This window comes from Hyperoodon ampullatus, assembly GCF_949752795.1.
Source record: "Hyperoodon ampullatus genome assembly, chromosome: 16".
Taxonomy (NCBI): domain Eukaryota; kingdom Metazoa; phylum Chordata; class Mammalia; order Artiodactyla; family Ziphiidae; genus Hyperoodon; species Hyperoodon ampullatus.
The window spans coordinates 70,910,686-70,934,242 of NC_136929.1; the positions used below are offsets into that span (position 1 = coordinate 70,910,686).

The window sequence follows — 23,557 nt, forward strand, 5'->3', positions numbered from 1 at the left end:
GAAAGCCCGCGGGCAGCAATGAAGACCCAACGCAGCCAAAAATAATAAATAAATAAAATAATAAATTAAAAAAGAAAACTTCCAGATATTTAGTCCATTTCTGGAGCGATTACCAATGGTTTTCCTGAATTCAACTATTTTCAAAAAATGGACTTTGTCAATTTTTGTGAATAGAGTTTCTATTTCCTTTGGGAAGCATATACTATTTGATATTCACCTAAGGTTTGTTTGTTCTGGTGTATAACTTATTTTTTTGTTAATACTCTTCATTTTGCACCGAGTTTGAATAACAAATGTTTATCATCTTCTGTTATTAAGGAACATTCCCTGTTTCTGAAACATCAGTATCAGCTTTTTCCTCCAAATACTTCATAGACCTATTCTTCAAAGAAGGCTCTTCTTGATAAAGTAGCTGTAAAACCACAATTCTTACTGTAAGTAAGTTACAAGGCCCACATACCACCTGCCGAGTGTGACAGAAAGATCACACATACTTGGTCACAAATTTACTCAATTCGATGCTGAATGTTAAGGAAAAATTTAATTGCACAAATATGGTACATACCATTTCAAATATAAATGAAAGGACAAGCAGTAGTGCTATCATAATGTATAATACAGGAGTATTTTTTAAAAGGACAGAAAAATTTTACTCAGGACCCAGAAATCTTTCTCATTATAAGCCTGTGTAGCAACTCATTCATGCAGGTTTTTAGGATGCAAATAGGATGATTTTTTTTTCTTTTTGAAGAACTCCACTGTAGCTATGAGATGAAAAATGTACGCTGGAACAATGTATTATGGTAATGGTATAGCTTTCTTCTATTTTGCTTTTAGTGTTAGGATGGCTAAAAGCTTATGAAATACCCAACTGACATAATGTGGTTTTAATAGAGAGGACAATGCCGCATACATTATCCTTCTCCTGTCATGTTTGGAATCACATCACCTGGCCTCTTTCTACACGGGCCACTTTGTTAAGAGGGAGGTCAAGGGAGTTCAAACTTCAGGCAGCGGGTGGCAGGGTTACCGCCGTATCAACCTGGCCAATCCTCCCGCGAGCCTCACCGTGAATGTTCTCCTAAGGTTTCATCCTATGGGCAGGATGAAAAACATACTTGCTTTCTGATGAAGGGTGTCCTGGGCTTTTTGCTCAGCAAGGTTTGCAAGAGAACGGCACTGCTAACCCCATGCTCGCTGGGTTTGGGTTCAGACAAGCAGAGGGCTAAACCCAGATTTAGGAAGCATCACAGGGCAAAAAACCCAGGTCAGATGGCTCCCACAAAGGCTGCCCAGGAAGCTCCCAGGACGCCAGGGTATAAGCGAAATATTCAGGGCGGCAGGACCCTGCCACCCCTTCTGCCTCTTTGGAGAAGTGTTCAAAGGAGAGGAACCGGTCAGGCCATGGGGCCAAAGCCCTCCCATCCTGAAGACAGCTGCATCAGCCCTGCCAAGGCATCACCCACAAACATGGAAAGGCGGGGTCTCTGTAGGAGCAGAGGGCAGAGGTACCTGCCTCCCATCTCTCTTGGATTCCCTCAGCCCTCGGTTCTGGCACAGGCCTGGGGTGCAGGAGGAGCCGCAAAATGTCCAATCCGATCAGATAAATGGGTTGGGTGTCTCTTCAGATTCCAGAACACATGGAAATGGTAATTCTGCCAAAAGAGGCTCCATCAGAGATGATCTGGGTGACAGACTGCAGTTAAAAACTTCATCTAGTGAACCTGAGAAAAGTAAACAGGGCTTGCATTATTACCATCTCTGGAAAACTAAAACCAAAATCCAACAGTACCTAAAGCCCATGCAGCATCCCACGTAACCATTTCAATAATGAATAGGGAATCCTGGCTTCCTCAGAAAAACTCAAAAAGCTGACAGAAACGTGTTGCTTTCTGTTCACCAGAAGGATGTGGATTGTCACTTGCTTCTCCACGGGCTGGAGTTACAGGTACCTTTTCTCACTTGATGACAAAAGGCCCACACGTGGGGAAAAGATGCCTAGGACAAAGGTCTGTTTTCGAGAAGGAGATGAAGCCGGGCTAAGTGATCACCAGGGCTGAGCCAGCGGAGCTGCCTGCCGAGTGGGTGATGCACGGTGGTTGGGTCATCTGCGGTGCCTAATGACGACTCAGGTGGGCCTTGAAGAATCCTTCCCCACGGGCTTCCCTGGTGGCACAGTGGTTGAGAGTCCGTCTGCTGATGCAGGGGGGATGGCCACAACCAGGCAAGGTAATCTTCCCCCAAAAGGATGAGCATATAACTTCCCCTCCCCCCCGCACCATGGCAGCAATGGAGCAAAGCACAAAGGCATCTTTGTAAGAAGCACCCAGACAGAGAAAGCAAAGCAACAAAGAGGGAGAGAGAAGGAGGAGGAGGTGGGAGAAAGGCAGGAGGGACGGAGGGAAGGAGGGAGAGACAGAGAGAGAGAGAGACAGAGGGAAGCTACCTTCCAGGATAAGAAATAGCTAGGAGTAAGCATTTTTGCTAGAAACATTGGAAGAAAGCAACTGTCATTAAATGCAACTAATGAAGCCTCTGTATTTTTTTTTTAACTTTTTGAAAATGACAGGTTCGTAGAGACTGGTGTTTTGTTGTTGTCTTTTGCTTGTTTTTCTTTGTTTGTTTGTTTGCAATGAGCAGCCAAAGTCCTGGTTCAAGGAAGTTGCCTTCCAGCACAGACTGGCCTGGGACAGACAGCAGGCTCAGCAGAAGACAGATCCAGATAACTTGACTGATATCACTGCCTTAGCCACATCAGACTGAAAAGTCTCCCCAAGTCCTGGGGAGGAGGCCCCGGATGTAAAATCTAGAACGCACCAGATGTGACCTGCAGTCTGTTAAGTGAAGCAGTCTCAAGAGATATTCTTTTGTGGTCTTAGAAACTCTGGAGAACCCTTCCAAATATTTATAAAGATGGATATCCCGACCATGTGTCTTCCCCCCTCAGCCAACACTTTTCCTTAACATTCTGTTGCCCTGAATATGCACATCAGGAAAGCATCATTCTTCTATAGTTAAATTATTGTTAATAATATTTCAATGAGTATTAACATGTATTTACATTAATAATATATTCTAAAATTATTTTCTGGGTATGCTGCACTATAAAACTGCTATGTCAGAAAACTTTAAGGAGCCTAAAAGGAAAAGTCACTATATTTCTTTTCTTTTTTTTCTTTTAAAATTTTTATGGAAGTGTAATTGACTTACAATGTTGTGTTAATTTACTATATTTCTTTTTGGTAGTAAATGTTTCTCACTTCCTAGTTTCTGAAATATGTGATATCATATTTCCCCTTTACCAAGAAGCCTTACCTTTTCCATTAATTGATTGTCCTCCCCCATGATATTATTCTACCCTTTAATTTAACTACGTTCCTCGGGTACTTGAGAATTTTTAACATACCTCTGGAAGTTACACTGAATTTTCGGTCCGAGAAACTGCTCCTTCGGATTAAAGGTTCACTCATCTTTTCCAGAAATAATTTGATGGTCTCCTTCTTTTCTGGACTTGTACTTGACAAATTCAGAACTTTTCCATTCACTTTGACAGTGGAATTGCTGAGCCCAAACCAATAGAAGAAATCAAATAACGCGTCAGCTTTGAATTCATACGCAAAGCTCAAATCTTCTCCATTAACCACTTTGTTTCCTGGAGGGAGAAAATTCTTTACTGCCTCTTGAAAATCAAACTGAAAGAGAGAGAAGCATTTAATTAATTTCATGGATATAATGATAATGTTGTATTACAGACTTATATCATAGAATTATATTATAGAATTAACTGTCCAAATGTCCAAAATATCACACCTCTTATTTCTCTTCCTTTCTGACATATTTTTTTTCCAAACAAGAAGGTATAGATTTTTTTTAATTGGGGTATAGTTGCTTTACAACGTTGCGTTAGTGTCTGCTGCACAACGAACGGAGTCAGCTATATGTATACATTTTCTGACGTATTTTTAAACAGTTGCCTTTATCTTTTACTTATTTATTTGACATCTTTATTGGAGTATAATTGCTTTACAATGGTGTGTTAGTTTCTGCTTTATAACAAAGTGAATCAGCTATACATATACATACATCCCCATATCTCCTCCGTCTTGCGTCTCCCTCCCACCCTCCCTATCCCACCCCTCTGATCCGAGCTGATCTCCCTGTGCTATGCGCCTACTTCCCACTAGCTAGCTATTTTACATTTGGTAGTGTGTATATAAGTCCATGCCACTCTCTCGCTTCATCCCAGCTTCCCCTTCCCACTCCCCGTGTCCTCAAGTCCATTCTCTACATCTGCGTCTTTATTCCTGTCCTTCAGAATCTTTTTTTTAGATTCCATATATATGTGTTAGCATACTGTATTTGTTTTTCTCTTTCTGACTTACTTCACTCTGTATGACAGACTCTGGGCCATCCACCTCACTACAAATAACTCAATTTCGTTGCTTTCTATGGCTGAGTAATATTCCATTGTATATATGTGCCACATCTTCTTTATCCATTCATCTGTTGATGGACACTTAGGTTGCTTCCATGTCCTGGCTATTGTAAATAGAGTGGCAATGAACATTGTGGTACATGACTCTTTTTGAATTAAGGTTTTCTAAGGGTATATGCCCAGTAGTGGGATTGCTGGGTCATATGGTAGTTCTATTTTTAGTTTTTTAAGGAACCTCCATACTGTTCTCCATAGTGACTGTATCAATTTACATTCTCACCAACAGTGCAGGAGGGTTTCCTTTTCTCCACACCCTCTCCAGCATTTATTCTTTGTACATTTTTTGATGATGGCCACTCTGACTGGTGTGAGGTGATATCTCATTGTAGTTTTGATTTGCACTTCTCTAATGATTAGTGGTGTTGAGCATCCTTTCATGTGTTTATTGGCAGTCTGTATATCTTCTTCGGAGAAATGTCTATTTAGGTCTTCTGCCCATTTTTGGATTGGGTTGTTTTTTTGATAGAGATGCATGAGCTGCTTGTAAATTTTGGAGATTAATCCTTTGTCAGTTGCTTCATTTGCAAATATTTTCTCCCATTCTGAGGGTTGTATTTTCGTCAGAACTTTTCCATTCACTTTTACAGTGGAATTGCTGAGCCCAAACCAATAGAAGAAATCAAATAACGCGTCAGCTTTGAATTCATACACAAAGCTCAAATAAAAATTAATGCACAGAAATCTCTTGCATTCCTAAACACTAATGATGAAAAAATCTGAAAGAGAAATTAAGGAAACACTCCCATTTACCATTGCAACAAAAAGACTAAAATACCTAGGAATAAGCCTACCTAAGGAGACAAAAGACCTGTATGCAGAAAACTATAAGACACTGATGAAAGAAATTAAAGGTGATATAAACAGATGGAGGGAAATACCATGTTCTTGGATTGGAAGAATCAACATTGTGAAAATGACTATATTACCCAAAGCAATCTACAGATTCAATGCAATCTGTATCAAACTACCAATGGCAGTTTTCACAGAACTAGAACAAAAAATTTCACAATGTGTATGGAAACATAAAAGACCCCAAATAGCCAGAGCAATCTTGAGAAAGAAAAACGGAGCTGAAGGAATCAGGCTCCCTGACTTCAGACTATACTACAAAGCTACAGTAATCAAGAAAGTATAGTACTGGCATAAAAACAGAAATATAGATCAATGGAACAGGATAGAAAGCCCAGAGATAAACCAACACACATATGGTCACCTTATTTTTTTTTTATAGCCCTGTTGCTCGCACATGCGAAAGCAACTTCATCGACTAGACTTTCTTTTTTTTTTTTTTTTTGCGGTACATGGGCCTCTCACTGTTGTGGCCTCTCCCGCTGCGGAGCACAGGCTCCGGACGCGCAGGCTCAGCAGCCATGGCTCACGGGCCCAGCCGCTCCGTGGCACGTGGGATCTTCCCGGACTGGGGCACGAACCCATGTCCCCTGCATCGGCAGGCGGACTCTCAACCACTGTGCCACCAGGGAAGCCCCTGGTCACCTTATTTTTGATAGAGGAGTCAAGAATATCCAATGGAGAAAAGACAGCCTCTTCAACAAGTGGTGCTGAGAAAACTGGACAGCGACATGTAAAAGAATGAAATTAGAACACTCCCTAACACCATACACAAAAGTAAACTCAAAATGGATTAAAGACCTAAATGTAAGGCCAGACACTATAAAACTCTAAGGGGAAAACATAAGCAGAACACTCTATGACATAAATCACAGCAAGATCCTTTATGACCCAGCTCCTTGAGAAATGGAAATAAAAACAAAAATAAACAAATGGGACCTAATGAAATTTAACAAACACAAGGCAACCTCACCTGAAGCCAGTAGCTTTCTCCAATCACTGAGGAGATGACCATGTCCATCCCCTGCTCTATCTGTCTTCTTATCTTGGGGTGCCTGGTGTTCACAAGAAACGCATACGTTCTTTCTAGAAATAAGGAAGTAGAAGTCAAGAAACAAGGGTGCATGTGTACTTCTTAGTATCTGACAAAGCAGTGATTCCCACCATATTTGGAGATTTTATTAATTTATAACCTCCCTCGCTCCTCCCTCACTGCAAAGCCTAACCAGGTTTCTAGAAATGTTTCCGAGAAATTTGCAGGCGTGCGGAAGCTCCAGGATACTGTCAATGCAGGTTAGAAAATCAGCTCCCCCCAGGCTGCACTTTGTCACTCTTGCCTCAGAAATCGAAAGTTCCAGTCCATAATTATCACAGATAAGCACTGAGTCTCCTCTGTGTGCAGCCAGCATGGGAGCCAAAGTGAAAACTGGAGATGGCTGGTTTTCGTGTCACTGCCTTGCTGGATAAACAGCAACTTGGCTCTCACCCACATTTCCTCACTTACAAAGCAGAAAATCAGTCCAGGGGAGGACGCTGCCCCTGCCTTCCCCCTCCCTTATCATTCCCTGTCCTCCCCCAGAGACCTGGCTTTCAGTCTGCAAAGAGCTAGTCTAGAGTTCTAAGGACCAAGGCAATCTGAGATTGGTTCTCCTCCACACCCCAGCCCAGCACAAGCCCAGCGGAAATGTCCCTCCCATTGTTTAAATAATGCCATGTCTGTGTCCTGGCAGTTGTTTTTTGTTCTTTATTTGATCGGTTTGGTTTGGTTTAAATCCAGTTCTGTCCAGTTCTATCTAATCTAAGCAAAGGGGTGGTTGTTTACTCCCTAGGAAATTTTAAATACTGCGAACCAACAACCTCTTAACTTTTCCAGCCCCCGGAATCAAGCGCCATGTCCTTCATTACTCAAGCACTTTTTCTAGGGAGACCCATAACATAGAATGCCACCCTTTGTTTAAAGGCCATGGACCAGCCATCATGTGATTTGGGGAACTGAACTTTCTACACGGGCTTTGAGCATCAAACCTGTGGTCCACCAATAGCAAGTGTTATGTCCTTGGGGAATACATTTTGAACTAACCTTTGCACTAACCTTATCCATCTTATTTTTCCTTCCCCTGTTTTCCTTTCTCCCAAATTATTTTTGGGGGCACTTTAGATAGAAACTACCTTATTTCCTCTTTGAGAAAAGATATAAATAAGCAAGTAAAGCAAACCAGCTATTTGATACCTTGAATTAACTTTCACATAAACTAAACCAAGACCTTTGGGCTCATTAGATACTTAAGGCCGCCACCCTCCATCTGCCGTTGTGCAGGCTGGGCAGGTTGTGCACTGCACAATTCTAGAGGATGCCAATCGCTTCCACATTGTCTACTTGTACATTTATTATGACAAACTTCTGGGAAGGATTAGTAAATTGTCTTGAGTTAATGGTGGCTTCTTCTAAATTTGCACAAAAGTACAAGTTTAGGATAGCAGCAGGGCTGGACATGTCGCCCTAATCACAATTTTCATAATTTAAACTTGACCATCTTAAGCTTTGTGTCACAGAATCTCTTCATTTCATGGCTTTCCTCACAGCCAATGAGGACTGGGTTTCTCTACCTCCTTCCACAAGCATTATATAACTGTGAATCTTTTCAAGGCCATCCACAAATATTTCCTTATACCATTCCCTGTATGTTCATTAAAATGTTAAAATGGAGAGGTCTCTTATTCTTTCTTAAGAATCCTCCTGAGCGATCAATGCGGGAGGTATACTGGATACATCTGTGCATTACATTCTTAGAGAATTCTGGGCTTTCTGGTCACCAGCAAGCCAAATAACATCAGGGGCTCAGATGCTCTAACGAGCATTGCTTGTTACAGTGTGATCTGTTCCCGGCCCCTCCTGCCAAGAAGGACATTATGACTTTGACTTATGAAGTGAGAAGGGAATCTGAATGACTCTGCATGAGACGAGCAGAGAATCAGGTCCAACGAATCTGAATGAGGAAAGGCATGTTTCAGGAAGTCTATTTGGAATTTGTAGATCAATTCTTACTCTCTTGGTCTCATTTTAAGAACGTTATTTAGAAGTAAGTGTAAGAAATGCTACCGCTATTACACAACTTATGCCCATGACTTTCCCCATGTATCACTGAGCAGGAGGAAGAAAGGAACATGGAGATATTTTCATATTGGAATTTGAGTCAATATAGTTGTTATCAGTCTGATTTCCTGGAAGAAACAATAAAGAGATATCTCTAAAATTGAAATTCGAAGGCCAGAGCATGAAACATAAAAGCATCTACATAAGCGTTTATTTTCTTTACCTTAGTTTTCTCATCTATAAAATGGGGATGGGATAAGTACCACATAGGCAGGCTGGCCAGGCATCCTAGTTATGCCTGAGTCAGTTCTAGTTTATACCTTTATCCCAGCATACTTATTACAGTTCCTGCTTTCATGCTCAAAAATGTTCTCCTTTGGGTGATATGCCCTACTGGGCTGTTGACCAATTATTCACATTAGCACATGCCTCACAGAAGTGCTTGGTACGTGGTAGGCAATATTATATATCATCATCTTCATCACTCTGGTCACTTTTGCAACGCTTGCAGGCTCAGAGATCACTTCCTGCATAGACAGGAAGTATGAAACAAGACTCAGAGACAGATGGCTTCTGCCGTAGGATCACTTAGAGGCTTGCTCTGCAGGCTTGTGCTGTGCTGATGGCCTCACACACCAGGCTTCCAGCCTTGCACAAGCTGACATCCACCCTGCTTTCTCCACTCCCAACTTCTACCTCATCAGCAGGGTACAGTCCACAGCCCACAGCCCAGCAAGGCAGAACCAAACCCAAACACTTACATACCTACCTTTCGAGGAGTCCTTTCTGGTCTGTACATTAATAAAGAACAGCATTGGTTTGCTCAATATAGTTTCCCGGTAGTTTTTATAATCGCAGTAGTTGGTCAGTTCCACATATCTATGAAAAAAGAAGAGATGATTACAAGTGCGATGTACCTTCCCATCGAGGTCAGGAAGGGGACGTACTGGACAGGTGTCTACTACATCCTCAGATCCTCTGAGGGAAGTCCCCTAAAGTGTCCTTCGGGAGGCAACCATATCTTGTACCAAATAAATAAATCCCCTCCCCTGATCAGCTGACAGATCAGCATGCAAACTAAAGGTGGCCCTGGTCCTGGGGGTGCCTGGCACCAATACCTGGCTCTCAAGGGCAGCCTGTACCAGATGATGACTAGTACCATCTATCTTTGGGCTGTAAGCGTTCATTTGAAGCTACCGGAGCCCTATGTCTGGGTTGAGAATGAATTATACTCAATAAGTGGAATTTTCTGGGGCTTCTCCAGTGTAGTCATCCTAACTGGTGGGTCTGAAATTTTCCTTTCCTTCTCTAATCCCAGGATAAACCCAGACGGCTCCACTGATTAGACAGTCAACCAATATTCATATGAACCAATTCACATCTCCCTGATCGTGAGCTTGTGCAATTTAAAAAAAAACAAAAAACAAAACGAATGTTGGATTTCTGCCCAGGGCCCTATTACATTTAGCCTCCTTGGTTTTAGTTCATTATTCCAGCCCAGGAAGAGCTTTTTGCTTTTTGACTCTGTCCTCCGTTATGTCAGCTTTCTCTCCCTACTCTGCACATTTTCCAAGCAGCCTTTCTGTGTCTCTACCTGCACTGTTGATTTTAAAAAAGACAGATGCAAGTGCAAATTGGCTTCCTTCAAGAAGACGGCTAATTTTCTAACCAAACTCAAGCTCAGAAGCGGCGTGGACACTGGCAGGCTGAGTGGCATCCAGCATGCTGGGGGATGCGGATACCCCAGCCCCTCTTCAAGACACAGCGGCTTCCCCACTGATGGGCACCACTGCAAGGTCTGCATGGACTGAATGGGCTGCTTTTGCTAAAGGGCCGCATGTTGGCTCCTGACATCTAGTCCCCGGCAGAGACGGCACCCCCATTTCTTTCTGGCTTCTTGTCCTTCCAGAGCCTGACATGAAAATAACAGCCCTGGGGAGCACCTGCAGCGGACAGCTCTGGCCGCAAAGTCCCCTCAGCCTCCTTCCCCATTGTCCTCTTCCCACAGCCCACTGAGAGGGGCCGGAGCGCGAGACGGGGACCCAGGCCTGGGTCAAGAGCAGTGGGAGAATATCCACCCCCCGAGTCAGGAAAACACAGCGTCCACTGTCTGCCTCCAGCTTGGTTTCTTAGAAATCTGTGTCATTATCCTTTTTTCTTGGATTGTCAGATCTGATTTTGAGAGCTTTTAAAACCTGACCCCCGACGGAGCATCTAAAATGCTTCCTGCCTTCTATTTCACCAGGCTTTTAATGTAGCGTCCATCTCCCAACCCGGGGCACGTGGGTAGTTAGGGGGCTGGTCCTGCGGTGGGGAGGGGGACACAGGCCGGTGCACCCAGGGAAGGAGAGCGGGTGCAGGTGTCGCTGTCCAGGGGTGTGGGCGCGAGGGGAGAGGAGGGTGGGAATGGAGAAGGGGGTTAGCAGTGGCATGGACTGGGTATGATAATGCAGACGCAGACCAGGGATTTCCTATGGTTCTCCCTCCGTGCCTCCTCCACCCCCATCCTCCTCTGGGCAGCACGGTGCACAGTGAGGATGGGGTAAAGGGGCACCTGGCGGGAGCGGCACTGTGTCCCACATCAGCAGAGGGAGAAGTTTCCTGTTCTTCTTTGTCCCAACTGACCAACTGCCGAAAGGTACTGGAGAAAGGAAGCGAAGGAGAAGGAAGGAGAAAGGGAACCGCGATTTGCTGGGTTCACTCACTCTCATTCATTCATTCATTCATTCAGCAGCATTCACTAAGCACCGGATGGCGTGCTGACACGTGCCTTGCACATCTGAGGCGCTCAGGGCCCAGGAAGTGGGGATGGGGTAGCAGCGGTACAGGCGCCCCTTGTGCACCCCACCCTTCCGCCATCCATCTATTCGGCTGCCAAGGACCTGGCCCAGGTGGGCAGAGAGACCTGGGCAGTGGTAGGGAGAGGCCGGCCCGTGAGGCCTGTGGTTGCAGGGGGGTGTGGGGAGAGGCAGGGGGAGAAAGCAGGAAGAAGAGCCTTTAGCAAAAGAAGAAAAGGGCAAGTCTGATTGGACTAAACATCAAAGAGATAGATGCATGATGCTGGCTGGGAGTGGGTACCACCTGTGATCCATCCAAAGCAATTTTCACATTCTCCCACCTTGTGTATCATGGAGTTAATTTAGAGCCATTTAAGCACTTAATATTTCCCTCAAAGCGATTTATCTGCTCTCTCCATATCCACGGTCTGACTGTCACTCTCTAGGGCATGGACATGGTGCACGTGTGTGTACAGGACACCCAGAAAATCTGCAGCTTTGAAGACTATCCTGATGACCCAAATGACAGTGCAATACCTGCCTCTGCCTACAAAATCGACTGACGTCTCATTGGAGGTATCACGGGCAGGAGAAAGGTAAAAATCTCAACTTGGAAATGATCACTGGTTGGAAGAATCATCAGTTTTCCACCAAATTCTGTGGAAGACTTTTTTGACTGCTATAGGGCTCAGAGAGCTGTGGTTTGGCCTGAGCAAAGAAGGGAGACTGGGCGGGGGAGGGGAACGGGGGCATCTTCTGGAGAGTTACATATTGAGTTTAATGCATAACCTATCCATGAGTCACCTCTCTTGGAGTCTGAATTTAATAAGATATCCTGAATCATAAGACTATACTCAACATAATTTAATCTTCCTTTGATGATTTAGAGGCACTTTTAGGATCTTAACGGGGCTGTAAACATCATCACAGAGCATCGCCAGTTATCACTGTACCACAGATGTGGGAAAAGGCTGCTCACAAGAGAGTTCTGATAACACAATTTACAGACAAGAGATTGTGGCAAGATCCCTACTTAACCCTGTTTAAACCAGGTCACAAATAAGAACTACTTCCTTAATTCATCCATCCCCAGCCTCCCAGTTACGGTCCAATCGTTAAACACCTCAAAATTGCAGTGGAATAAAATACATGTGAGCATCCCTTTGGAACTCACTGGTAAGAAATTTGGATATGTAAGTCACTAAAATACAAAGATTGAGGACCTAGTTGCTAAATCTCACAGGTCTTTAAGTACCTGACATTCAACCACCAGTTTTGTTTTAAGATGAGCCTGACTAGACGACCTTAGGGACCAGTTATCTCATCTTCAGTCATGCATATTTATGAATTACTCATGCAAATATTGCTTCTGCGTCCTGGATATTTATTCTATTCGCTGAAGTTTTCATTAGGGATGAGAAGCAAACAGTTTAAGGTAGTTCCTTTAAACTCTCATTTCTTCATTGCTTTTATCCTGGCCCCAAAATGCTGCTAGGCTGGAACTTTCTACGCCTGGCTTTAATCCAAAGATTGAAAGGCAGAACAACGTCATAGAAAGCATAGTGATTCGAAATAGGAAGATTTAATTCACGTTCTAATTGACTGGCTGTGTGAACTCCGTCCCAGAGCCTCAACTCATTATGACCTTCAGTGAGTTACTTAACCCACTGAATCCATTCCCTCATCTGTCAAAGGGACATAACAGTATTGCCTTCCATTTGATGATGTAATGCAGTGCCAGTAACATAGACATCCGTACTTGGGCCCATAGTAGATGCTCAACAAACATTATTAGTGTCTTTAATTCTGGCCAATTCCGCTGGCCTTGGGGTGAAGTTCTGTAGGCTTCTGACACACAGCCAGGGCTGTGTTCATTTGAGTTACCGGGAAAGGAGGACTATATGAAGATCTGAAAAGTAAGCAAGGGCTTCTCTTTCCTTGCTCCAATTTCTTTCCTCATCTTTTCAGTTTGGAAGGCCAGAGGGAGCAGCTTAACGAAGGCAACACCTGAAAGATGGGACCAAGATAGAACATTGAATTTTTGCTTCTAGCAAATCAGGAGTAGCTGAAAGATCACCCACCCTCTAAGATGCCAACCCTTCTCCAGAGTTTTCTTCAAATTGTACATCATCTTTAGCATGATTTGAAAAGCTGCTCCAAATTTCCCTGGCCCCTGATAATTGAATGCTCAAAGACAAATAGGAATTCAAACACATGGCTCCCATCTCTGTGTGTGTGTGTGTGTGTGTGTGTGTGTTCATTTTTTAAAGTATGGAGGAAGGAGCAGATAAAAAGAGAAATATATTGGAATAGTCCTTGTGTAAAAGGGCCAGAAATTGCTAACAGCTTCCACAGTCCTTTGCTGTGACTAAGCAAAAGCTTACAGGGACATTCTTTCCAGTGTTAACTTGTTAGTTTTATGCAAAGCCTTCCCTACACACTGAAACAATTCCTTCTGTTCACTCCCTCACATCCTTCTTCTGCCTCAACTCTAGTTAAATAAGCAAAAATTTCAGATTTATCACTCTAACATCTGTAACTCTAATCAACGATACACGTGTTCATTCATTCCTTCGTGCAAGAGACATTTACTGAGCACCTACTATGTGCTGGGCACTGGGGACACAAAATGAAGAAGGAAACAGTCCCACTTTCCAGAAGCATCTAGTCTATTGGGGAGACAGCTAAGAAAATGTATCATTTCAATATGAAATGATACACATCTAAGGCCCTGTTGTTTAAAGTCTGATCTTTGGACCAACGGTACTGGCATCACGGGGGAGCTTGCAAACCTGCAGAATCCTGGGTCCCTCTCCGAATGTATCTGATCGAAAATCTGTATTTTCACAAGATCCTCAGGAGACCTGCAAGCTTATTTAACGTTTGAGAAGCACTGGTCTAAGCCACGGTCCCTGTTTTTCAGAGGCTTACAAACGAGTTAATCATTCAAACACACACATGCCAGAGGAATGCACAGTTCTCTGCGCTCAGGCATCCACAGGGCTATGTCCTAGTAATGTAAATAAGAAGGAGCGAAGCCAAGGGGCTTGGAGCTAGAACCACTTACTGAGCTGGGACGGGAACAGAGGAGGGATTGTTCCGTCGGGCCAAACAGACTGCCAATGGGAGGGCAGAAGCAGGAGGGAGATGAGGACCCCGGGGGAGCCTTGGTTTAGCTAAGCCTTGCGGACTGCAAGTGGAGGCATCCAGGCCCACAGGCAGGCATTTGCAAGGACCGGAGTGTAGCTGGAAGGGCAAAGCAAGTCTCCCGAGGAAGAAGGCAGCAAAGGCTAGTGCCCCTTGTTTTGAATCACCCGATTTGGGTTTGATTCCTGTCTCTGTGACTTCAGCAAGTTTCTTAACCTTGTTGAGATGCATTTCCTCACCTGTAAAATCTGGCTGATAAGAGGTACCCCATGAGGTGGCTGAAAGACTAAATAGTGTGTGTGTGAAGCACTTGGCCTTGGGGTTGCTTGGTAGGTACATAAGCTGACATTTGTCCCATGATGAATAGGTACCAATGACTGTTTTGAGAACTTTATACATTTTAATTGTGAACAACAACCCTATAAGGTTGTCGGCATTATTATTCCCATTTTACAGCTGAGAAGACTGAGTCACAGAGATTAAGTAACTTTCCCAAGTCACTCAGCTAGTAAGCAGCAGAACTAGGATTCAAACCAAATTCAATCCAAGGCAATTTTCTCATCTGTAAAAAAGGGAAACAGACAATGGTCCTGGCACTCATGCTTGTCCACACTTACTCCGAACTGAATCCCGTAAAAATCATAGCTCGACACGTGAGAGATTATGACTTCATCAATATCACTGTGAGTCCTGTTTAGGGGCTGCAGTCCTGGGCAGGTCATCAAATCCAAGACTCAGACATGGGGACCAAAGCAGAGGACAGGTCGGGAGCTTGCTGAGGGCAACAGCAAGGGTGGCCGGGTTGCATACAGGGATGTTTCTGAGAGGTAGCCTGGGCCACAGACAGAGCCCAAACACCTCCCCCCAGTGAAAATCTAAGTATGATCCAACCCTGACTCTCCTCCCCTGTGTCCCCTGCCCCAGGCAGCTGATCTCGAGGTAGGTGTGACTGTCACTCAGCTAACAGCTGGTCAGATCTGGGCAGAAGCGGGTCACAGCACTGCTGTTAGTGGCTTCCTTCAAACCACTGGACTTACTTTCTCTTTTAGGCTGATTTTATAAGATGTGTACTGGCTGACGTCATTCCAGTTATTAATTTGATTTCCGGAAATCTATAAGAAAGCCACTGCGGTCTATAGGAAGCCAGAATTATTCCAGGTTCGAGGCAGTTTGCTGACAGGGTGGGCTGTATTGTTAGCTAACGCTGTGGAGAGGCCCCGGTCCCGCAGCTCACCAGCAGCTCACCCAGGGAAACTATTTAATCTCTCTGAGTCCTAATTTTCTCATCTGGAAAAAAGGGAAACAGACAATGGTGCTGACTTTGTCAGCTTTTGTGAGATAGCTGGGAAATACTTTGCACCCATTGCTGGTACTCAAGTGAGCATTAGTGGCCACCATTATTATTGGTCTTATTTTTATTACCCAAGCAGCTTCTTTTTAAGAAAATTTTATTTTCTTTTGTCCAAGCGGCCTCTTTCATGCTAGAGGACCACTGAAAACAGGGAATTAGAGCTCCTTTGTCAAATGTTTGCCATTACAGCCCACTAAAAGGCTGCGTTATAGGAAAAAAGATAAGGGTGTGTGTGTGTGTGTGTGTGTGTGTGTGTGTGGTAGTTAATGGTAATTTGCACCTGGAACCCTGAGCAAGTTTCGTTTGTAACATGGGTGGGAATCCTGAGCTTGAAAGAAAAAAATAGCCATAAAGATCTTGCCATAAATCCCCGACAGGAGGACAAAGAATTTGAAAGCAGGCTCTCAGGACTGGGTGCCATCACTGGACCTTCCCACCCCCCTAGTTTTCCTGAGGCTTATTTAGCAGGTACGTATTTAGGAAAACGTTCCAGTATTACAAAACAAACCAGAGTACGTAGAACCCCTGAAATCTCCTCTTACTCTCTGAGCAAGTGAATCATATGAATGTCAGGGTCAGTAGCTCTTAGCCTCTTGGGGTTCTCTGGGAAAGGACCTTGTGAAAGTCACAGCACACACTTCTGAGGCCATGAAAAGAAATCCTGCTTATCCCACACCAAAATATTTATTGAATGATTAAAAGAAAACCAAAAAATCTAAGTAAAGAGGAAGGATTCTTAACCTGGATCCAAGCATCTCATAAACTACCTGGTCAGCAACATCAGGTGTATCTCGACCTTTCTGGGAAGAAGGTCTACCTACGATTCTCAAAAGCTTGATGGTCCAAAATGATTAAGAATCATCACTCTGTGTTTCTTACTCTCCAGCCATCTCGGCGGCTGCTCTTGGTTGGGGACCATCCCACACGTAAGGCAGGAATATGGGCCACAAAGAAGACAAAAAAGCCACTGGAGTCCATCAACTCTAGGCCCTAAGGTGTCATAAAAAGTGGAAAGTACATGGTGGGGTACAAGGTGACTCTGAAGATGATAGACTAGGAAGGCGAAGCAAAACTGGCCATCCTCGCCGATAACTGCCTGACCTCGAGGAACTATGCCACGTCGGCCAAAACTGGTGTCCAGGACCACAGGGGCAATGACACTGAACTAGGCAAAGCCTGAAAGAAACACTACAGAGTATGCAAGGGGCTGTCACTGAGCCACGTGATTCTGGGATCTTTAGAAGTGTTCCAGAACTGACTGGTAAAAAGGAAACCGTGTACAATTCTTCTTCAGCTAAACGAGCTAGAGCTTATTGAAGGAAGGAAGGGAGGGAGAGAGAGAGAGAGAAGGAAGGATGGAAGAGAGAAAGAAAGAAATGAAGTGCTGCTTTTTGAGCACGATTTTGAGAGAGGAAGTTGTATGCTATCTCCAGACCAAAGACAACTGGGCAAATCTGTGTTAACTTCAGACATCTGTATTCGACTATGCACCCCACTCCTGATCCAAAACCTCTCACTGCTGTCCACAGCCGTCTTCCCCCTCTTTCTAGAAGGCTCTCTCCATTCAGACCAGGTTCCCTCCCAGTTGTCCTCCAGGACTGTACACCCAGGTATAAGAGGCTGCCGCATTTGCATAGTAGGTTCCCTGAGAGGAAGACAGGTTGTTCCTTCCACCTTCCCAGTTATCCCCAGGGGCGCCTTGGTACTCCCAGGGTACAAAAGCCTTCACACGATTGCTTAGACAACGAGAACCTTGTAGTTGCTGATTCCTGTTTGCACCCTGGTCTGTGTCACCTGGTCATTGTTTATTCTGGACTCTAAACTGCCAGGGGAACACTGCTGTTCCTTCGGGGAGGAGGTGTTCCAAGCAAGAGTTGAACAACCAGACTTCAAAACCATTTTAAGCTTTGCAGCATTGTTTGCTGAGACTGGGAGAGCTGACTCTGTCAAAGCCTAACCTGTAGCTTCAATTAATTCTGGACATTTTTTTCATACTCTGTTAATATAACGGTTATCTTCTTTTAAAATCTTTGCAAATCTTATTTCTAACTCGGTTCCTCCCACCGTCCCCTGCTTATGGCTTGGAATTTTCAATTCACTAAGAAAGGGAGAAATTCTTGCCGGGGAATGGTTTTTCAGGCCCTCAGAGCCCTCACTACCTTTGTGTGGAAAAGCAAGGCTTTCCCCAGCAGCTTTGAAGAAGGCATTTTAAACATCTCATTTTGTTTGGTTCCCCCTCTTGGCTCCATCCCACCCACAGGGTGACCCCGGCCCTTGTCTTTCCCCGGAGCAAAGGCTTTCTATCTTAATAGCTGGCCAGCTTCCCCACGTCTGAACCAACCTGGAGACTGCACTGCCCGCTTCCCAGCACTCAGCTCTGCAACACAAATATAAGCACCACCACCCCCCCCACCCCGTGACCTCTGGAGGCACAGGGTGACCTCTGGTAGCAAGAGTCACAGAATGCAGCGTGAAGCTCCCTCCTCCTTTACCCCATCAAAGCCTGCTTCCCATAGACTACATCCCTGCTGGCTTCCAGTCTGCTAGGAAGTGCTTCAGGCACTTTGGCCACCACAGTTAAGCATCCTGTGACCCTCCATCAGATTCGGTTTGGTCCAAGCTCTGTCCCCGGATCCTGGAAGCCACACTCATCCCTCTCATTTTCCCAGAACTGAGCTGCCCACTCGACAGCCCACACGGCCCTGGGTTGGACTTCACGGGTCTTTGGTCCCTTCTCAGCCACCGTTTATTGATTTATTTTTTGAAAACTCACTGAGGCCAAAGATGGGAAACGTTAAACTTCTGCACGCTTCTCCCCGGGTCTCGTCACTGGATAAAGCTCCCAGGGCACAGAACAGAACATCCTCTCCCCTTCCCTTCCCCCCAGTCTAAAGCCAGGGTGTGAGTCTCTGCTTAGCAAACATCCCCAAAGGGTGTGCCCCCAATTTGAGCTCATTTGATCCAGTTGAGGAGCCAGAAAGAAGAATCATCCGCCAGTCCACGCGCTCCCCACCCTACTCTCCCTAAGGCACCTGCCCTAATGCCCTCCCGGGGCAGCTTGGACAGCTGCAGAATGTCAGTGCCAAGGGCAGAGAAAGCCAGGGCGGGGGGCGGGGTGGGGGGGAGTGGGGGGAGCTTTGCACCTCCGAGTGACGTTAGCAATGAGAAAAATCTGAAAGTGTGATGAAGGAGGCGATCCAGGCTGGATCTCAGGAAGTGAGGCCAGAGGACTGGGATGGGCAGCGGGGTGAAGGCCTCGGCGGGGACCAGGCGGCGGGCCCACCCACCTCCTGATGTAGCTGCTGAGGCGGTAGAGCTGTCCGTCGAGGCGCACGAGGCCGTCGCTGAAGACGTTGAAGCCCCCGCGCGTGGCCGCGGGCTCCGCGGGGCCGGGGACCACCAGCTGGTCGCCGCGCAGCTGGAAGGCGCCGGGCTGCAGGCGCAGCAGCTGGGCCAGGGGCAGCAGGGCCAGCTCGCAGTCGCACGTCCACAGGCTGCGCAGCTCCCCCGACGAGATGGAGGTCAGGCTCGGCCTGGCCGCCGGCGCGCTCTCCAGCCCCGCCATGGCCCGGCCCGCGCTCCTGCCGTCGATAGACCCCGACAGGGGCCGGGCGCCCCGACTCGGTTGGCCCCGCGCCCGGGTCGCCGCTCAGGTGCTGCCCCGGCCGCCTGCCCGCCGGCCCGGCGAGGAGCGAAGCTCTGCAGGCACCGCGCGGAGAAAGCGGCCCCGGCCCCGCGCGGCCCTTTTATCCGCCTCGCGCCCCTCCCGGCCCTCGGGCACGACCCCAGACGCTCCGGGCGCGTTCCGGCATCTCAGGACTTGGCACGCTCCCGCCTGGCTGCGCCCGCTCGCAGCCAAGGGTTACTCATCCCCCTGGGGGGCGCTGCTCCACGCCTGGGGCTGGGCCCGCCCCTGCCTGGACACGGCGTGGGGTGGGGGAGACACGCTGCCGGTGGGGGACACTGCCGGGGGAGGGGACACTGCCGGGGGGCGACACTGCCGGAGGTGGGGGGACGCTGCCGGGAGAGGGAGTGGGGAGAGGCTGGGGCGGGTCGGGGAGAGTCCACCGCGGGTGCCGGGTCTGGCCCGCGGTGGGAGGGAGGGCGTGCAGCTCCCACCCTCCCCCGAGGCACCACACCTCCTCGCACTGGTCAGAGGGAGGCGCGCGTCCCTCTCCCCGCTCCCCACCTGGGCCCGGCTCGCCCGGGCAGTGCTGGACCTCCGGCTCCCACGCCCCGCCCCCAGGTTGGAGTCAGTTGCCAGCCACTGTCTGTCTCCTAATCTCAGTTTCGGCTTTTTCCCTTCCAGATCATTTCCTGCGTTTCCCCACCTCTCAGCCTTTCCCGGCACCATGTCTTCCCCTGATTTTGCTGCCAAAATCTCAGCCTCTGTACACCGGTGCCCAGTGGAATCTCGGAGATAGAGTTTTGGGTGAAGTAGAGAAGAATAGCTTTATTACTTTGCCAGGCAAAGGGGGACACAGCAGGCTCCTGCCCTCTGTGTCCCAACTTGATGAGGGGTTTTATAACAGTGGTTCAAGGGTGGGGCTGCTGAGAGGATTAGGGCGTGAGCAGGGCCTGCGCTCCCTTAAGCTCCTCCCAGGTGGTTGGCCTCCTCATCTTTTTTTTTTTTTTTTTTTTGCGGTACGAGGGCCTCTCACTGTTGTGGCCTCTCCCGTTGCGGAGCACAGGCTCCGGACGCGCAGGCTCAGCGGCCATGGCTCACGGGCCCAGCCGCTCCGCGGCATGTGGGATCTTCCCGGACCGGGGCACGAACCCGTGTCCCCTGCATCGGCAGATGGACTCTCAACCACTGTGCCACCAGGGAAGCCCGGCCTCCTAATCTTGATGAGCTTCTCTGGTCCCTTTAATCTCGCCTCAGGTGGCTTCTTGGCTGCTCCTCCCTGGATTAGCAACTGTTCCAATCTGCCCTTTGGAAATCCCAGAAGGTCATGGAAGCTGGAGTCTTGCCTACAAGAAATGTGGGGGGGAAGGCCTCCGTGCCTGAGAGCCCCCAGGGCCCCTCTCGGTTTCAGATTTCCTTCCTTGTAGAAATCCCACGATCATTCAGTCACTTTTCCATAATGGCTTCGTGAATCCCCCATGGATTTCACCACTTTCCTCTACTTGCTTCTCCTGCGTGGTGGACCACAGGCGCAGTGTGCCCAGTGGTGGGGACAGAAGGGACCCAGCGGTCCTCCCCATCCCCTGCCTCCACAGAGGCTGAGCCCCTCGAGTCCTGGAACGTGTTCAGGTGTTCAGTGGGTAGATATTTGAGAGCCAGCTGTGGCTCATTCTGGGCACAGACTGACCGCACCCGGTCTCCTGAGATGTGAATGGAGGACTTTTCCCACTCAATTTAATTGAACAACTATTTACAAAACTTCTGCCAGGAGACAGACAGTGAGCTAAATTCTGAGAAGAGTAGCACGAATAAACACAAGCCCTGCCCTTTGCTTAACTTACCATCCAATAGAGGGGTGAATAAGCCTTCCAGCGATTCTGATGCACTGAATGAAGATCTCTGCTGAGGATAAACCTGGATTTATGGGAGCAGAATCCAGCCCAGTGCTGGAGCTGGGGAGGCTTCTTCAAGTACTGTAGTTTAGCACTGACTTGAAGCCAGATCCGAAAGCTGGAGTAGAACTTAAAGAATATCTTTAACTTGTCTTTGTGTATCCCCACGAGGACCCTGCAGAGGTTGAATCGTGTGGAATGAAGAGTCTTTCTGTCACCTCTCATTAAATCTTAGACTATAAATGAGCTCCATTCGCTCCTTTCTCCAGACATGGGTCCCTTTGCCCCAAGATCCGTCCCCATGACTGAGTCTCTCTGAGCAAATCTAATTTGCCCAGCATGCACTGATACTCAATCAGTCTTTTGCGGGAGGAAGGAGGAGTCTGCCTGTGAAACAAGCACTCACGGGAATTCTTTCACAGAATGAAGTCTGGGGATCACTGCACTGAGGGTTTATGTAGAGGGGGCTGAGGCTGTAGGTAAGACCCAGAGGCTGGGCTGTTCACAGGGAGGGAGGTGGCACCAGGAGTAGTCCTGTCACACCCTACTCAGGTGTTCATTCTCATCCCAAACACTGACGTACCAAAAAACGCAACACAACAAAAACCAAAGGACTCGTTCAAGATGAGAGCTATACTAGATGTATGGACTAAGTACTATGAGAACTTAGTACTAAGTTCTGAGTACTAAGTACTAACTGAGTACTAAGGTCAAGGGAGTGGTTGGTTCTACCGGGCAGGTCCCAGGAAGGGTTCTCAGAGGAGGTAACAAATGGGCTGGACTCTGAATACAGGCCAGGAGCACCATCAATAAGAATCTAGGAGAGAAGATCCTGGACCAGCCTATGCAAAGAGAGCAATTATGGTCTATTTGGGGAAGAGTGGAAAATTGTGTGGCCAAAGCAGGCAATGCCTATTTAGGGTGAGAGGGTGAGTTTTGTAAGAGATGAGACCAGAAAGGGAAGCTGGAGCCAGATTGTGACAGGCCCTTTGAGTTGTCTAAGAATTCGGATTCTTAGGGCCCTGGGGAGCCTTTGAGTGCTTTGAAGGAAGGAAGTGGTATAATTATGCCTGAATTTAGATAGATACCTTCGGTTATGGCCACGTAGAAGAGGTTTTGAAACAGGAAGACTGGAGACAGAGACCAGGGAGGAGATTGATGCAATGGTCCAGGTAAGATTTAATGAAGGTCTGACATGGCAGCTGTGGGGATGGAGATGACAGGATGAATTGGGGACAGTTTTGAACTAGAGTCAGCAGGATTTCATGAGCTAATCACTGGAAGAGGAAAGAGCGAGGCAAAGGAGTAGAGAGACATTTAGTCTCTCGCTTGGGTACCTCCAGGGTGATGCCATTAATGAAGTCAGGGGTCATAGCCGAAGGAGCCGATTTGGGTGGGAATCTGATGAGTACAGGTGGAGACATACTGATTTTGAGCTACTTATGGACCACACAGCTGGACAAGCCCGGGAGGCAGCTAGTGAGCTGGGTCTGGAGTTTTGGAGAGAAGATAAGATTAAAGATTGAAATTTGAAAGCCATTAGCTCAAAGACAGAGATCAAAGCCAAAGAAGTGGATGGAAACACCTAGCTAACAGGTGAGGGGATAGGAGTTTGAACCCAAGCATTTAGTTTACTTTCACAAATGTTTGTTGAGCGCCTGCTATGTTCCCGGGCCAGTGGTTGCTGGAGATCCCAAGGTGAATGAATAGAGGACGGCCCTTTCCTCAAGTAACAGAAAAATGCAGGGATCAGCGCAGTTAGTCTTCTGGCACCAGGTCCAGACTTGTTGCTGTAGCCTAGTTATATTTTGCTTATAGCATCTCTCTGATGTACTGGTGGACTAAACCCCCAACAACAATGGCTCCAAAAGTTGCTTTCTCAATTGTAAGGTCAATGAGGGCAGGTCCACTGGGCTGCCCCACCCAACTCCACATGGACCAAGCTCAGTACTACTGATCACCCTGAAACCTGCACTGTCTATGGATGATTTGACTTTGTTGGGGGGTGAAGTGTAACATCAGAGTTTTATGTCAGAGTTATATGCACTTGGTTAAGATGAGCACAGTGGTCCCTCCCATCAAAATCTGTTTCCATTGCAGTAAAATATCAACATTTATTACCTGAATAGAAGAATTCAATGAGATTTTTCTTTGCTTTTCCATAGTTCTCTGATTTTCCAATTTTTCTGCATTTTCCAAATGAATGTGTATTGTTTTGAACAGAAAAATGATGTGGAACATAATAAAAACATTTTAAAGATGCTTTCCTGATGTGTTATCTAGAGGTTTCATTTTATGCATGTTCAGTAAAACACCTGCATTTCTTT

At 46.7% G+C, this 23,557-nt stretch overlaps 1 protein-coding gene across 1 annotated transcript; it reads right to left on the reverse strand.

Annotated features, from left to right (window-relative positions):
- Positions 1-1,599: 1,599 nt before the first annotated feature.
- On the reverse strand, positions 1,600-19,449 carry MEDAG (mesenteric estrogen dependent adipogenesis; the record flags this gene model as incomplete). The annotated part of the gene is made up of 5 exons (XM_079721911.1): positions 19,001-19,449; positions 9,208-9,317; positions 6,318-6,430; positions 3,407-3,692; positions 1,600-1,724 (listed from the first exon to the last, which is right to left on the reverse strand). The coding sequence occupies exons 1-5, from the start codon at positions 19,276-19,278 to the stop codon at positions 1,600-1,602; spliced, it is 912 nt and encodes a 303-aa protein (XP_079578037.1). The 5' UTR covers positions 19,279-19,449.
- Positions 19,450-23,557: the final 4,108 nt, after the last annotated feature.